This window comes from Sardina pilchardus, chromosome 7 (assembly GCF_963854185.1).
Source record: "Sardina pilchardus chromosome 7, fSarPil1.1, whole genome shotgun sequence".
In the NCBI taxonomy this organism is placed as follows: Eukaryota; Metazoa; Chordata; class Actinopteri; order Clupeiformes; family Clupeidae; genus Sardina; species Sardina pilchardus.
This window is the reverse complement of record NC_085000.1, coordinates 1,807,060-1,822,641: the sequence shown is the minus strand read 5'-3', so window position 1 is coordinate 1,822,641 and position 15,582 is coordinate 1,807,060. Positions and strand designations below refer to the sequence as shown.

The 15,582-nt window shown below is 41.1% G+C and overlaps 3 protein-coding genes across 9 annotated transcripts in view; all 3 read right to left on the bottom strand.

Annotated features, from left to right (window-relative positions):
• Positions 1-3,058, bottom strand: part of LOC134087075 (embryonic polyadenylate-binding protein-like) — a 109,822-nt gene extending 106,764 nt beyond the window's left edge. For 4 of the 7 annotated variants that reach the window (XM_062540283.1, XM_062540284.1, XM_062540288.1 and 1 more), the window contains exons 1-6: positions 2,937-3,058; positions 1,876-2,100; positions 1,531-1,724; positions 1,225-1,340; positions 562-663; positions 191-330 (exon numbers count right to left, since the gene is read on the bottom strand). In XM_062540283.1, coding sequence (XP_062396267.1) covers positions 191-330; positions 562-663; positions 1,225-1,340; positions 1,531-1,724; positions 1,876-2,065 — 742 coding nt within the window. In that variant the 5' untranslated portion in view covers positions 2,066-2,100; positions 2,937-3,058. The remainder of the gene's footprint in view (positions 1-190; positions 331-561; positions 664-1,224; positions 1,341-1,530; positions 1,725-1,875; positions 2,101-2,936) is intronic. The other 3 variants (XM_062540286.1, XM_062540287.1, XM_062540289.1) reach the window with 1 other exon arrangement.
• A 508-nt stretch (positions 3,059-3,566) lies between these two features.
• On the bottom strand, positions 3,567-7,279 carry LOC134087074 (14-3-3 protein beta/alpha-A-like). Its single transcript, XM_062540282.1, has 6 exons — positions 7,153-7,279; positions 5,544-5,845; positions 5,219-5,342; positions 4,934-5,097; positions 4,726-4,821; positions 3,567-4,331 (listed from the first exon to the last, which is right to left on the bottom strand). The coding sequence occupies exons 2-6, from the start codon at positions 5,835-5,837 to the stop codon at positions 4,275-4,277; spliced, it is 735 nt and encodes a 244-aa protein (XP_062396266.1). The 5' UTR covers positions 5,838-5,845; positions 7,153-7,279; the 3' UTR covers positions 3,567-4,274.
• Positions 7,280-7,410: 131 nt separating this feature from the next.
• On the bottom strand, positions 7,411-15,413 carry LOC134087073 (cytochrome c1, heme protein, mitochondrial-like). Its single transcript, XM_062540281.1, has 7 exons — positions 15,256-15,413; positions 14,372-14,562; positions 14,089-14,215; positions 13,767-13,924; positions 13,405-13,565; positions 8,402-8,502; positions 7,411-7,788 (listed from the first exon to the last, which is right to left on the bottom strand). Exons 1-7 carry the CDS (start codon positions 15,334-15,336, stop codon positions 7,684-7,686), a joined length of 924 nt encoding a protein of 307 aa, XP_062396265.1. The 5' UTR covers positions 15,337-15,413; the 3' UTR covers positions 7,411-7,683.
• Positions 15,414-15,582: the final 169 nt, after the last annotated feature.

The following is a 15,582-nucleotide window of genomic DNA, read 5'->3' as shown; positions in this document are numbered from 1 at the left end:
CGCAATGATTGAAGTAGTATGGACACTGACTAAAACAACAAGATTACACCAAGAAGTACAGTAAATAGGGTCATTGTTGAATTGATGTGGAATGACTTTCAGCAATACGGTCAAAACTGTATTAACTATGGGCTGCCATGTCACACACAGGAGAGCTCAAAGAATCCTCTCTGTATGTCAGTGAACTTACCAAACTCTGAGAAGATGCTCTCAAGTTGCTTGTCGTCATAGGTTTCACCAAAGTTCTTGATGTAAACATTAGTGAAAACCATAGCCTTTGCTCCACACTCTGCCTCGCGCTCTTTTCTGGATTTAAAATGGCCTACAAAACTACATGCATACCACAGATATTGGTATCAATGAAAGGGTCAGAAAATGTAATCATAGTTCACAAACATATTAATGTCATTACCTCTGCACTGAAGTCCAGAAAGAACAACAGAACATGCAACTTTGACCTGTTTTTTTTTTTCAGTCCTACGATCTTTCAGTCCATGTCGAGCCTTGAGCATGTTTCACGAGAACAACTGGTAAGATCACTTCATCTACCTGTTCACTGACCTAATTGTGGACAGCTGACAATTTTTCCACATGGACTGGAGCTTTGGGTTTGCAATGCTTGGATCTGCACTGTCTGTCTCCATTTCTTTACCTGCCTCTTGTCTGAGCATAAAAAAAACAATTCACAATGGTGGTTATGGTTATTATTCCCAATGTGTTGGAGGAATTGGATTCCTTAACATTAACTTCCTAATCTTGAATTGGATTCCTTTACATTAAAAGGTACACTATGCAAGTTATACAGAAAGTTTCTACCAAGAAAACCAGTCATCGCAACTTCCAGGAGTGGCTGCCTGCCAAGTACCATGAGAATCATTAAAAACATTCAGTAGATATAGCTATTTGGGAATCTTTGCCTCGTCACCTCCACTACAAAAGCATTTGCATTGTGTACAGAGGGGATAGGTAGCGAGAATTCTCCAATAACAGAGTAATATAAATACAGTCTACAGTCACCAACATACCTAAACCTGCATAGTGTACCTTTAACTTCCTGATTTTCTTACTTTAGGCCTCAGCATAACACATTCCTGATTTATATCTGCTTAGGCCTATTCATATCATGTGGCAGCCATATTTTCATTTCCATCAAGCATTTACCACAGCGAACAAGACCACTGAAAATACCATAAATGCCCTTGGCTAAGGGGTAGTGACACGTACACTTTACGATCATTCAGCAGCATCCCATTCATGGTCTCAATGGCACGGTTGGCAGCCTCTTGTGTCTCAAAGTGCACAAAGCCATAGCCTTTAGAACCACGCTCGTCGCACACAACCTGAAATGCCAAAACAGCTTTAGAGATGCTTTGCACAATTTTGTAAGAGGACATTTTACTGTTAAGATGGCCATATTTACCTTTTTACTTTTACTGTGTATTCATTAGACACTCAATCCAATTTTGACGAAAACAGCAAAACAAAGTTGTAGTGCTATAGCTTCATTTTATATTTTGCTGGCAAAATTACCTTACAGGACAGAATATTTCCAAACGCAGAGAAGGTGTCATAAAGTGCCTTGTTGTCAATGGAGTCATCCATGTTCTTGATGAAGATATTCCCAACGCCAGACTTCCTTAGACCAGGATCCCGCTGTGACCACATGATTCTCATTGGTCGACCCTTGAGTACCTCATAGTTCATTGTGTCAAGAGCGCATTCCGCTAAATGAAGACATTATTTTACACCAGCATGAACGATTATTTGTCATCCAACAATATTAGACACTATAGGCCACACTGGTCTTAAAAGACAATTCAACATAAAACACGACGTCTGGACGGAAAAGAACCAACTTATTAAATCAGAACTTACCATCTGCAGGCTGCTGAAAGTTAACGTAAGCATACCCCAAAGATCTGCGAGTAATGACATCACGGCATACACGGATAGACATAATTGGTCCAGCAGGTGAAAACTTCTGGTACAGCATAGACTCAGTAACATCAGGATGGAGATCCCCCACATAGAGGGAGGCCAGGGGATAAGCTTGACCAGTGTTCATGTTCGCAACCCTTGAGTAGACTCTAGAGAAGAGGGCTAAAAATGTACGGTGATGACCTGTACTTCCGTTGCAATTTAGGGGCATTAATCACCCGACAAATGCACAGATCAATTATAATAAGGAATAGCTAGCACATTAAAACTCAACACGCTATGAGAATAGTTATTCCACAGTGCATATCAAATAATAATGTAATGTAACAATATCATTAATTGAGGATAACAAATGCTGATGGCACATTAGTGATGGTTAATGAGCCGCCTTCTTCACTACAACGTGCTAGAAAAGCGCTAAAAATGTACCCTGTAGTCTTGTGTAGCTACTGCCTACTTTTTCTACTACCACTGTTGGCACCCAAACTTTACATCAGGGTAAACATTCACTCCAGACGCTCTCAAATCGTTGTTCATGCTAAATAAAACACAGGCACACCGGTCAGCTATTACAAATATGAGTGAATGGTCATATAAAAGATAAATAAATACAAAATAAGCTATCGTTTGCAAGCTAATGAGCTGCTCCATTTAGAGATGATCACTTGGCAAACTTGTCCAAACTCAAAACATAACACATGGCTACTACAATGTGAATAGGTCGATTTTATTTGAATTGTCTGAGAAGTCCGTCTACATCTCTGCTAAACAAGCACACGTTACAACTATACGTGTACAATTTAGCACGAAACTTGTTAGAAAGTCAAACTTGTTTGCAAGTTGTTGCTCACAAAACTATCACTGGCTTGAGATAAGCGCTTGCTAGCATGTCCAAGGTTAGCTTAGCTAGAGAACCCTGAAGTGTGGCAGACGTCTTCAGCAACAACTCAGTGCGAGCTAAATCTTTAAAATAATAATCTTGACTATAAATTACTCACCTCCGTCAATTGTTATACTCAAGAACACAATATGTATCCCCAACTTCAAAAAGCGTTGGCGTGACAAACTTGTGTTGTTTTAATTTAATTATTGCCGGGAAGACTTGACATTTCCCTCCGCGCTTGCGTTCTAATTGAGTTCCACTCATTTATAAACTCAGCTGATCTAGGGCTTCCGCAAGGGAAAGTAGTCCCCGAGAAATTGAAATCGACGCAAGTAACAGCATGCTTAAGCTAAATGTATGTATCTCATTTCAGGCGCCCCAGAAACAGGAACGTCAGCTTTGTCACGATTGAAATAAAAATTCTGTATTTGCAGCCCAGTTCATATTCAAAATATAACAATACACCAAGACATTGTGCTTATACACTGTCTAACCATGTGGTTTGGCTACCCTTATTCATGGGTTTCATGGAAACAGTCCTTTTGATTGAAGATCATTTTTCTTTTTTCAAATCGTCTGTCTGGTTAGGTGGCTTCATGTTTCAGAACTACAGACAGAAAATGCTCGAGGCCACATAATGTGTGAGTGAGTGTGTTTGTGTGTGTGTGTGTGTGTGTGTGTGTGTGTGTGTGTGTACTTAAAAGTGGTCAACTGAGAGATTAATTAAGACAACAAACAACTGATGTTGGTGAAAATAAACTGCCAGTTTAATAACCATACAATAAAACCTGTAAATACCATGACCAATTACACTAAAAAATATGACCGTAACAAAAAAAGGATGAAAAATGCACAACCAGCTAGGTGGAGAAAAAAAAGGGAATTATCAGGAAGGACGATTAGAATTCACAACCCCCAACCCCCTTACACACACACTTTTAACACAACCTCTCTTTCACGTGCACATGGAGACTATTGTGTCACCTCTTCTTCCTCATTCACTCACTCATTCACACTAACACGCACACACACGCGTACACACACACACACAAACATACACGCACAAAGAATATGGACTCACTACTCAATACAACCACATTTAAATTTCACAAAGAAAATGACTGGCCCTGCTAACATGTGCATGTTCCCCTGTGAGCGCTCCCCTGTACTGTGTTAGTGCACCTCGGGAGGAGCAGGACTGTGGTAAGCTCAGGTACAACTCATGCTGCTAGTCATACAGTAGGGCTGGGGCATTTCGGGATGGGGTGGGAAATGGGGGAAGATGGTAGGGGGCGTGGGAGTGGAAGAAGCCGTTTGTGTGTATTTTTTTCTTAAGATGAACAGTGTGTGTGTGTGTGTGTGTGTGTGTGTGTGTGTGTGTGTGTGTGTGTGCGTGCGTGTGCGTGTGTGTGTGCGTGTCTGTGTATATGTGGTCGGACGATAGGCGCTGCCTTTAGTTCTCCCCCTCTCCAGCATCCGCCTCGTCACCCTGGTTTTCTGATGTCCACAGCTAAAGAGAAAAAGGGGCAGAAGGACAAAAAGATCAATATTTCCTAGAGAACCATGCAGAGATTCTTTGCCACATGGCAGCGCTACCTTGTGTTTCTCATATTCGGCACTATGAACGACATGCTGAGAAGGGGACACAGCTGGGCTGGCCATCTGCACCTCTTGTGCGAGATGTTAGTAACATGATGACAGCTCCAGGAATGTTTTACACTGCACCCCTTCTCAACAGGTCATGTTACAGAGCCTCATCGCCATCGTTCACGCCAATAGTGCTTCATCAAGCTGTCATTGCCAAAGTAACTACACTAGTAAGAGTTTAAGAGCCAAAGGTATTATCATACTGTAGTGTAATATTTTACTGTCATCAACTTCAACGGCTGAAAAATCAAACATACGGTCAGGTTGTCCCTTAGTAGTTGCATGATCAAGGTGCTGTCTTTGTAGGAATCCTCATTTAAGGTATCAAGCTCAGCAATGGCTTCATCAAATGCCTGAGAGAGATGGGAAATGTAGGTGTAAATTAAGCAAAATGCAAAACAGCTTTCATCTTGTTTATAACATGTCATTATAATAATACATTGTGGAGCAATAATGGACTCTTACGGTCTTAGCCAGGCTGCAGGCCTGTTCAGGCGAGTTGAGGATCTCGTAGTAGAAGACAGAGAAGTTGAGAGCCAAACCCAGGCGAATGGGGTGTGTAGGCTGCATCTCCTTCTTGCTGATTTCAAACGCCTGCTGATATGCCTGCTGGGAGTTATCCACCGTGGCTGCACAGGAGGACAGCAATCAAGTCATTATTATTTGCCCACAACACTCAATTAAATTGTGATTTCACTGCTTAATCTCTACGCTGTGCAAAGCACCTATACGCTTGCACATCTTACTTACCCTTCTTATTATCCCCAGATGCAACCTCAGACAGGTATCTGTAGTAATCTCCTTTCATCTTCAGGTAGAACACCTTGCTCTCAGCCTGACTAGCATTAGCAATCAAGTATTTGTCCAGAAGGCCCTAGAAAGAGAAAACATGCTAAATGTTAATATCATAGTCAATGAATAAGTGTTACGATGTATGAAAGAAGAGTAACATCAATGTAAAACTATAAAACATCTGGACACTGACCAGTCAGTGGGCAAATTAATCTGGTCTTAAGATCTGGCTTGTATTTTAAAGGAAATTGAGCCAAAATCTCCCCCAAAAGGCCATGATTACCAGCACGTCATTGCAGATGTCCTGAAGCTCGGTCTCGATTTTCTCGCGGTACTCCTTGGCCATCTGCTGCTTCTTCTCATTGCCCTCAGTCTTCTGCTCAATGCTGGAGATGACACGCCAGGAGGAGCGCCGGGCGCCCACCACGTTCTTATACGCCACCGACAGCAAGTTGCGCTCTTCGTTGGACAGCTCAGTGCCCTGCTCCGTCACCGACTTCATGGCGGCCGCCATGTCATCGTAACGCTCAGCCTGTTCGGCGAGCTTGGCTTTCTGCACCAGGTCACTCTTGTCCATTGTTAACGCTGAATTAGGACACCAAGACACATGGTTAGAGGTTTCTTGGGGGTTGGACAGAGATTGCTATTCTAAATAAGAGAATGAGCCCCAGGCAATGACATTTGTAATAGTGGAATAATTAGTTAATTTGACTATGCCATGAGCAGTCTTGACACCCACTGCTCTCAACATCCTGATGATGGTTCCATGACACTGATGATGCTGAATGTAGATTTTTTTTCTAGTCACTATCGATTGTATTAAGAATTCGGATTCATTTCCTTAACATGGGCTGAATAGGACGCGGTTAAATATGATGTCATGAAACATAAGTTACAGTGCGACCCCTTCCTCTTTACAATTAATACATCCGCGCCACCATTCTCTACCTTGCTTCTGAACCTGCCCAGCTGAATGGCGACTCGTGTGTTAGAGGCTTGAATGGATTTACATCTGAATAGAGGCAAATCTGAAGTGACGTTGCCGGGCATGACTTCACATTTACCGATAAAAGCTATTTGTGTACCCCGACAGTAAAATCAGCATATAACAATACGAAACGTTCACGTGTCGTTATATTTCCTTGTGGTATACGTTAAAGCCTATTTCGAAAGCTAAACTCGGCTTATCCGATCCATCACTATCACTAGGCCGCTGATATGCTAACGGGAACGACTCCCTTGCGAGCTGACACAAATGATTGCCATTACTTACAATACGTTTACATTTCAGATTTATTCCAAATAATTACATACCCGTTGATGGTGATTAACACTATATGAACATGCTTTTGTCATTTGGGTGTTCAATATAACGACAAACTGTCGGATTAAAATGAATTCATTTGATTAGCAAGACAGCTAACAAATGTAATAGCCACCTCGAAAGCTAGCGTATTAACATTAGCCGCCTAGCTGGCGCTAGCCTACTTGTCAAATCACCGCCGGATCATGTCCCTTTCGCAGAGGTAATACATTTTCAAAATGAATGGGATGTGGCGTCATACTGCAACCCCTTGTATTATTTCGGGTTTATTGGACAGCAGATTGTGTCGAGTCGGTGCCAGATGCCTTTCATACAATCACCGCACGGCCTTGTCTCGCTATAATGGAAGCGTAGGCTAGTTGAATTAGCGACAATGCTAAGTCCTTGTTCTAACTGTTCCCACCGTTACCCGTTACGTTAGCAAGCTAAAAGACGACTAGCAGAATGACTAGTTTTAGGTCTTCGCGGGAGGCTTGCGGTAGCGGTCATTACCGTCCAAGAGACTGCTAATACTTATCATTTAATTAATTTAGAGTGCATCCATTCGTTATATGTCACGTTAACTTACATTATTAACGGCCTTTCCCCCTGCTTTTATCCGCGAAAGGTATAGTTGGAGTCTACGACCTCCGTCTCGCTCCTCGGCTTGTTCTTCTGGGCAGTACCACTTCCGTTTAATTGACACTTCCGCTTCCTTTCACTGAGCATATGAAAGATGGATACATTGTGCTATAATGGAAAGAACATTACAATTCTACTGGGTTTGCGTGTTTACAGTAAACTGACATTTGCTGAGTATCAAAGACTTTCAAAAAGACAGAGAATGTTGAAGGAAACGGTGAAACATGTGTTTATTAGGACAGCCAGTTGTTGTACAGTGTGTTCCTATGCATCCGACCTGACAGCAAAAATACTTCTTGCCTTCTTGAAGAAAGCACAATAAATAGAAAATGTATGATTACCTCTGATCAGTTTATGTCTGTAATAAAAAAATAAACCAAAGGCATTCAGGCTGTATGATCAATGTTGGTCAAGGGACTTGACATCCTGGGTGCATAATTTTCAAAGTTCGGGTTCAGTTTAACATGGAAAATCTGTTTTATTTGGGAGGTCTGTAGGCGATCTTCCTACTCTTCAGCACAGACCACCTGTGCCTCTTCATGTAATAAACCAATGGAATGAGAATAGCAGAGCCCATCAGAAGCTGAGGAGAGAGACATTACAGAATGAATTAGTGAAGTATTTTTCACCATCTGACTGACTAGTTTCATTTGAACTACCATCAAAATAAGATAGTGGATGGTGATATCAGAAACTAGCAATATTTGTGGTGGGAAACAGCCACAAAGAACCCAAATACACTCGTAATACCTTCTATATAGTGTAGAAGTGGACACTTTAAATTGCAGCTTCCAGATTGGAAGTTGGTTTTGTAAAACCACAATAAAAAAAATGGTACGTTCATATTTGTTATTGTAAGACAGTATTATTGCTTGTTTACATATTATACATTTGAATTTCGGCCTCAGAAAATAACAGAATTAAATGATGCCACCAATCCTCATTAACCAGAGACACATTTCTTTCAGCATCATCATTATATACAGTTCCATGTTCCATGGCAATAGAAAATATAGCCTTGGCACTGCCACACCAATCTCCCCAGCTGACAAACAGAAACAGCCTTGACAACCCCCTCCCCCAGCAAAGGCACTTGGCTGACCAAGTGCAACTATAGTGTACAGTAGGTAACACTGGCAGGGACATTACGAAAAATGGAGCAGTGCCAAGGAGGCAGACGCAGGGGGGCAGTTCACCTTAAGTCCCATGCGCTTGCGTTGGTCGTGCTCTGGCTCTGCAGCCCAGCGCAGGAAGGTGCACACGTCTTTTGCTACCTGGCTCATGGTGGCTGGAGTGCCTGTGGAGACAAGGGGCAACATTGGTTAGAAAACACACTCTACACATCTATTCATTAACATAGATAAATATAACACTCTACACATCCATGCATATACTAAATAAATAAAAACACTCTATACATCCATTTGCTAAATAAAAACGATGAGGTGCTTTTGATGGTGGGTCATTCCACGTCAAATCAACCAGAGCTCACGCACTAGCGTCTCAAAAAAATACCATGTGCACCTATGTTACCCAGGAGACACTCTGTAAAATGTTTTTGTGCTAAGATCAATACTTTTCAAGTAATAGCTAATTTTACGGGGGGAGGGGGGTGTCACATTTGTTCTGCCTCTTTTTTTTTGTCAAAGTTCACAAGCTCATTGCTCAAGAACTAGAATCTGCACAAGGCTCTAATTTTGCAGGCTGGTGCATAAATAGGAATAGTATGCAGTAAAATCACCATGAGTAGTCTGGATGATCCTGCATGGTCATAGCAGTCCCTCAAAGTTGATCAAAATGTTATTGGAGTTCTTGGCTGGGCTCTGTTTAGGCTTACAGAAGACATCTTTTTTACTCAACATAGGCTCTTGATTCCCCCCCCCCCTATTGAGATCAGTAGAGACTCGCTCCGAAAAAGCAATGAAGAGAAAATAAATTCCATCAGGGACTGAACAGCAGACCTCACAAGTTTGAAAAATAAATTTTGGATTTGGATCTCATATTCAGAGCACCTTGTGGGAATATACGAATATTTTTTTCATTTTTTTTTTCTTTAATCTGCATTACTTCTTCTTTTTAAAAACACCAAATCTTTCTTTTTCATTTTCCACCCTAAACATGGACAAAATGCACCATTGAGATCAATATGTTTTGTCCCCACCCCTGCAATTGCAGTGATTCAGTGATTTTAGTGGCACCTAGTGGTTACTCTATACAAAACATATCTCTCAATAGATGGTTATGGTTATGGTTATGGTTATTTAGCAGACGCCTTTGTCCAAAGTGACATACAAATAAATAGCAATACAAATTAAATAACAGTGAACAATTACGAAAAAGGGAGAATAGCAATATTATCAATACAACAATCATTTAAGCACTAATCTAATGAGAAATAAAACAATGAAATGACAAAAGCAATCAAATAAGTCACTCAGTTAATTATATAATAACAATAACTATAGCAAGGTATGGCTAAATTTAAGGACAATAGCAGAATAAATGTAAAATTTTAACAATGGACAAATTATAACAAAACAAAACTATTATACAAACCATAACACATAAACACTCAAAAGACTAAGTGCATATTAAACAAATATGCCTTAAGACCCCTCTTAAAAGATCCAAAACTGTTGCTAGAACGGAGAGCACTGGGCAACTCATTCCACCAACACGGAACCACTGAAGAATAGGATCTACAGTTTGACCTAGCATGTATGGTTTGTCGACATAACAGACACTCCTCAGAAGATCGCAATGGGCGGTTGGGAATGTACATCTTCATCAAAGAACTGAAGTAGCTAGGAGCAGATCCAGTCAGTGTCCTATAGGCCAGAGTGAGAGATTTAAATTTAATTCTGGCTACTATAGGGAGCCAGTGGAGAGTAACTAGGAGAGGGGTTACATGTGTCCTCTTTGGCTGATTGAAGACCAGTCGTGCTGCAGCATTCTGAATCAACTGTAGTGGTCTTAATACGCAAGCAGGTAGGCCAGCTAACAGGGAATTACAGTAGTCCAGCTTGGAGATAACCATTGCCTGTACAAGAAGCTGAGTGGAATCTTGTGTCAGATAAGGTCTGATCTTCCTAATGTTGTACAGGGTATACCGACATGACTTTGCAATTGAGGCAACATGCTCAGAGAAAGTAAGTTGGTCATCAATTATGACACCCAAGTTACGTGCCGATCTAGTTGGAGTCAATGAGGATGAATCAAGCTGGATGTTCATCTGTTGGGGAATGGCTGTTTTTGCTGGAAACACCAAGAGCTCAGTTTTTGAAAGATTAAGCTGAAGGTGCTGATCCTTCATCCAGATTGAAATATCCTTCAGGCATGCAGAGATCCGATGGGAAACACTAGACAGGGTATCTGCACATTTTTTATCAACAAATTTAATGACTTTTAAGACCTTTTTAAGACCTCTAAGAATAAAAATTAAGACCATTACCACGGCAAAAATATATATATAAAAAGTACGCTCTGTTCAGTTTACCAAAGCACATTTGTATTTGAGTGACAGTGCAAATAGTGCACGTCAGGCAACTGCCTTCTCAATACTACAACAATACTGCTGTAAATAACGTACAGTGTGCAAACAAATCAAGTTGTAAATTACAAGTTAAACACAGTTAAAAAATGGACAAGGCTCCTGACTAACTTTTTGCGTTGGTTGCACTGGTGCGCCTAACTTTTTTTTCAGGTGCACCAGCACAAAATTTAGGTGCACCCACATTTTTCATTGCATAGCTTTCTAACAGCAAAAGGTCACATTTTTATCGCACTCCTTTCATATAATGTGAATGATTTTTTATAAATATATTTGATAAAAAATCATTCATATTATAATCATTCAAACTAAATACCCCCCATTTTTCCCCCTTTACTTTCTATATACTGAAATTTCTGATATTCATGACTGCACACTTGATGCAGATTATATAGCCTACTATTTTGTATTACAACTCTAGGTCTGCCTCTTTAATTCAGCTGTCTGATTGATGCCTCAAAATATTGTAAACAAAGTAGCATAGTTGGCTATCTTATCATAGTCTACTGGTTGGACGTTCAGTTTCCCCCACATGTGTTTAAGTTTCAAGGTAGGCTGATACTTTTTCTCCTTGGGACAGGTCCTTTTAGTCTTGAAGTTAGAAAACATTGGTGATGAGATGATCACTCAACTTGAATGCAAGAGTTTTAATAAAATGTGCAGCATGCTATGATGCTAACCGGATTTCATAATAATTTAGCTAGTCCTCATTGCTTTTTTCACGATTGTGAATGTTTTATTTGGATTAAATGTGCATGTCGAGGGGTGGGTGTCCATTGAGCGCGCACGAGAGAGAGAGAGAGAGAAAGAGAGAGAGAAAGAGAGAGGGCCAAGCCGAGGAGGTTTACTTCTATATTGTTTGGTAAAGTTGCACGCATAGTCTACAATGAAAACAGGCGAAAGAAATTTATGCTCTCACCCGAAAAGCGTCAGGTGCACCATTGCAACCTCGAATATTTTTCAGTCGCATTCTTACAAATCTTGGCTCGCGTCTGCCAACCTGAAACACTATCTCCGTCTGTAGGAACGCACACGCTACTTTTTACTGTGTTGTTACATTGTGACGAAACGAACTCGGCACGACATGAAATTTAAGACCTCCTCATCGGAAATTCTAGAATTCAAGACATTTTAAGACCTTGAAAATCCAAAAAAATAAATAAGACTTTTTAAGACTTTTTAAGGACCCGCGGGGACCCTGCTAGAGTCCTCAGGTGGGAAGGATAGGAAAAGTTGAGTGTCGTCCGCATAGCAATGATATTCAAATCCATGAGAGCGAATAATCCCACCTAAAGAAGTGGTGTAAATAGAGAAGAGGAGGGGCCCTAATACTGATCCTTGAGGGACTCCTGTAGTGAGGTCATGAGACTTTGATATCTGTCCCTGCCAAGACACGCTAAAAGAACGCCCTTTAAGGTAAGATTTGAACCAGTCAAGAGCTTTCCCAGAAATTCCCAGTTCATATAGTGTAGAAAGGAGAATGTCATGGTTAACCGTATCAAAGGCTGCAGATAAATCTAACAGAATTAACACTGATGACTGAGCAGAGGACTTAGCTACTCTCAATGCTTCAGTCACAGATAGAAGAGCAGTTTCAGTAGAATGACCACTCTTGAAACCAGACTGCATAGGGTCTAGTAGGTTATTCTGATAGAGGAAGTCACACATTTGCTTGAAGACCACTTTCTCCAAAACCTTTGACAAGAAAGGAAGAAGGGAGACAGGTCTGTAGTTCTTCACATCAGTTGAATTAAGTGTACTTTTCTTCAGCAAAGGTGTAATTCTTGCCTGTTTAAAAGAAGAAGGAACTATTCATATATTCAATAGATCTCAATGGTGCATTTTGCCCTTGTTCAGGGTGGGAAATGAAAAAGAAAGATTTGCATAAGACAAGTCAAATTGGTGTTTTTAAAAAGAAGAGGTAATGCAGATTATAGAAAAAAAATATTTTTAAAAAATCCCCATATATTCCCACAAGGTGTTAGGGTGCTCTGAATATGAGATCCAAATTTATTTTTCAAACTTGTGAGGTTTGCTGTTCAGTCCCTGATGGAATTTATTTTCTCTTCATTGCTTTTTCTGAGAGTGTTTCTACTTATCTCAATAAGAAAAAAACCCCCAAGAACCTATGTTGAGTGAAAATGTGTCTTCTGAAGGCCTAAACAGAGCCCAGCCAAGAACTCCAATACATTTTTTATCAACTTTGAGGGACTGCTATGACCATGCAGGATCATCCAGACTACTCGTGGTGATTTTACTGCATACTATTCCTATTTATGCATCAGCCTGCAAAATTTGAGCCTCCTACAAATTCTAGTTCTTAAGCAATGAGCTTGTGAACTTTGACAAAAAAAAGAGGCAGAACAAATTTGACATCCCCCTCCCCCCGTAAAACTGTCTGTTACTTAAAAAGTATTGATCTTAGCGTAAAAAACATTTCACAGAGTGTCTCCTGGGTAACATAGGTGCACATGGTATTTTTTCAGATTTCTTTGAGACTCAAGTGTACACACACACACACACACACTCAAAACCCACCATCATCGTACTCTAACACTTTATTGAACACACACACACACACACACACACACACACACACACACACACACACACACACACAACCAGACGCACGCACACACGCACACTCACCATCATCATATTCTAGCACTTCATTGTATATTGGGGGAGCCATGCCAATAGCCTGTCCAGGGAAGTATGGGTTGTAGTAGAGACCCTCTCTTACTTCCACCCCACCAGGGGGATCACAGTACCCCGTTAGCAGAGCGAACACATAGTCTTCCCCACCATGCCTGGAACAAAACCACATGGTGATCCATCAGACATCACTTCACCATACAGGTATACACACAATTACATATAACTTGTCAAAGTCAAACTGCAACAGCTCTTTCATAGGCTTATCTGAAGTTAATTAGGAGATGCATACACACTAGTTTTGTTGAAAAGAGAAAATCAAGACAGAGCAGCAGAACTGTGACTGCTTCCTGTACCTGGCATTGACAATGTAGCTGAGGTCAGGAGGCAGAGCTCCATTATTGGCTACGCGTGCTGCCTCTGGGTTGGGATATGGTTTGGGGAAATAGTCAGACAACTTTCCGGGACGGGTGAACATCTCTCCGGTGTCGTCAGGACCATCCACGACCTCAATCTACAATGGAAGACACAGTTTGTGGTGATACAGTTAGTGACTGAAATGACATGATGTGCAATGATGCCAAAATAATTCTGCTATCGTTTACACAAACTAGCTACAGAGTATTTGGTGAATGTCATATGCAGAATGGGGATGATGTGGTGGAAGTTCAGACGTACCTCCTCAGCCAATACTTTGACCTCGGCCTCTGTGTGAGACACTCCAACCAGGTTACGGAAAGCAAGGTACTCCATGCTATGGCAGGCAGAGCACACCTGCTTGTACACTTGGTACCCTCTGCGAACACTGCAATAAAAGGAGAGAGAGAAAAAGCTACATTTTATAAAAGGAGACAAAAAGGGGTTCTGAAAAATATGATTCATTTTGGTTTGTCTTTTTTTCCTTGTGAAAGGCAAGACCTTCAGAAAGAAGTACATGACTGACTACTAAAACTACACACACCTGGCATGGTCAAGCGAAGACACCAAGCCGCTGTGACTCCAGGGATAATTTGGGGGATGCAGTTCCAAGTCTGACGCCTTGACAGACTGATGAAGCGCCAGACCCAGACCAGCACCTCCTGCAGCTAGCACCCCGAGAGTTGAGAGGGCTGCTTTCCTTCCTCTGCTCAGAGTGCCGAAGGACATGTTGGCCTGAGGAAGGGAATAATTTATAAACGACTTAAGTGTTCGCCGCTGTTGGATTTAACAGCGGAACGAACAGATGGTTCGGACTATCATATAATGTACAAACAGCAGATCAACAGTGGATCATTTGAATATGATGGGAGAAAAAATAAGTTACATGGAAACGTCTGGGCTGCAAGGTTATTATATGAAACCGGGCAGTAACTGTTGAGAGGTCAACTGGGGTAACGTTAGCACAGTCCACAGCCGTGGACTGACCAGCTAAGCTGCCTAAACATAGAATGCTAAATTGAGTACATATAACTTAGCCTCAGTAGCTAGCTAGCATCTCGAGCAAAGTTTAAGAACCACGGACAGTCCGTCAGATAAAATACACTTATGTCAACAACTTTTTCATGAGCCAGATTGAGTCACATCTCATATGTTCAGGGTGAATGAATTAGGTAAATATACTTCGCAATATATCACACACCAATATCATCAATAGTGTGCCAATTAACGTTTAAGTCCATCTCACTTATAGTCAACTAGCTAAGCTAGTGGGCATGCCGTTGTCAAAGGTAGCTAATGTCAGCAAACGGACATGCTAGCTGTGTGACCTTGCCTATGTTAATAACTTGTTCACTATAACTTCTGATTGTTTTACGAGTTCAGCATTTTCTCAGTGGCAACAGTATGTCTAAATACTTCTCATCTTACCTTTGACACACCAACAATGTTCCTGGCGTTGAGGAAAGTCCTACCGGCACTTGAGGACACGGCAAGCCGTAGTGCCGCCATGTTTCTGTTCACCGATTGAGTGTGTCACGTGGCCAATTTGACGTAACTACCCCAGCCTACTCTGCCTACTACATGGAGGAAAAACTGCCCAGTTCTTACTGATAATCTTCAAATGAATGCTAACGTCAAACAAATTCATTAACAATCTGAGAAAATAACATCCTTTACGAATCACAAAAAGTTTTCGAATATCACTGTCACAAATATTTTAATTGTAGGTGTATTATGGTTGCAAATTTAATTTTC

What these genes read in the sequence shown, in the direction of transcription:
- LOC134087074 (XM_062540282.1), bottom strand. Translation starts at nt 5,837, where the DNA reads ATGGACAAGAGTGACCTGGTGCAGAAAGCCAAGCTCGCCGAACAGGCT. An exon ending in ATCTGGGGATAATAAGAAGG is followed by an intron (nt 5,098 to 5,218) that starts GTAAGTAAGATG and finishes CCTCCTGTGCAG; the next exon opens with CCACGGTGGATAACTCCCAG. An exon ending in TACTAAGGGACAACCTGACC is followed by an intron (nt 4,332 to 4,725) that starts GTATGTTTGATT and finishes TTTTCTCTTTAG; the next exon opens with CTGTGGACATCAGAAAACCA.
- LOC134087073 (XM_062540281.1), bottom strand. Translation starts at nt 15,336, where the DNA reads ATGGCGGCACTACGGCTTGCCGTGTCCTCAAGTGCCGGTAGGACTTTC. An exon ending in AGCTACATTGTCAATGCCAG is followed by an intron (nt 13,566 to 13,766) that starts GTACAGGAAGCA and finishes GTTTTGTTCCAG; the next exon opens with GCATGGTGGGGAAGACTATG. An exon ending in GCAAGCGCATGGGACTTAAG is followed by an intron (nt 7,789 to 8,401) that starts GTGAACTGCCCC and finishes CTCTCTCCTCAG; the next exon opens with CTTCTGATGGGCTCTGCTAT.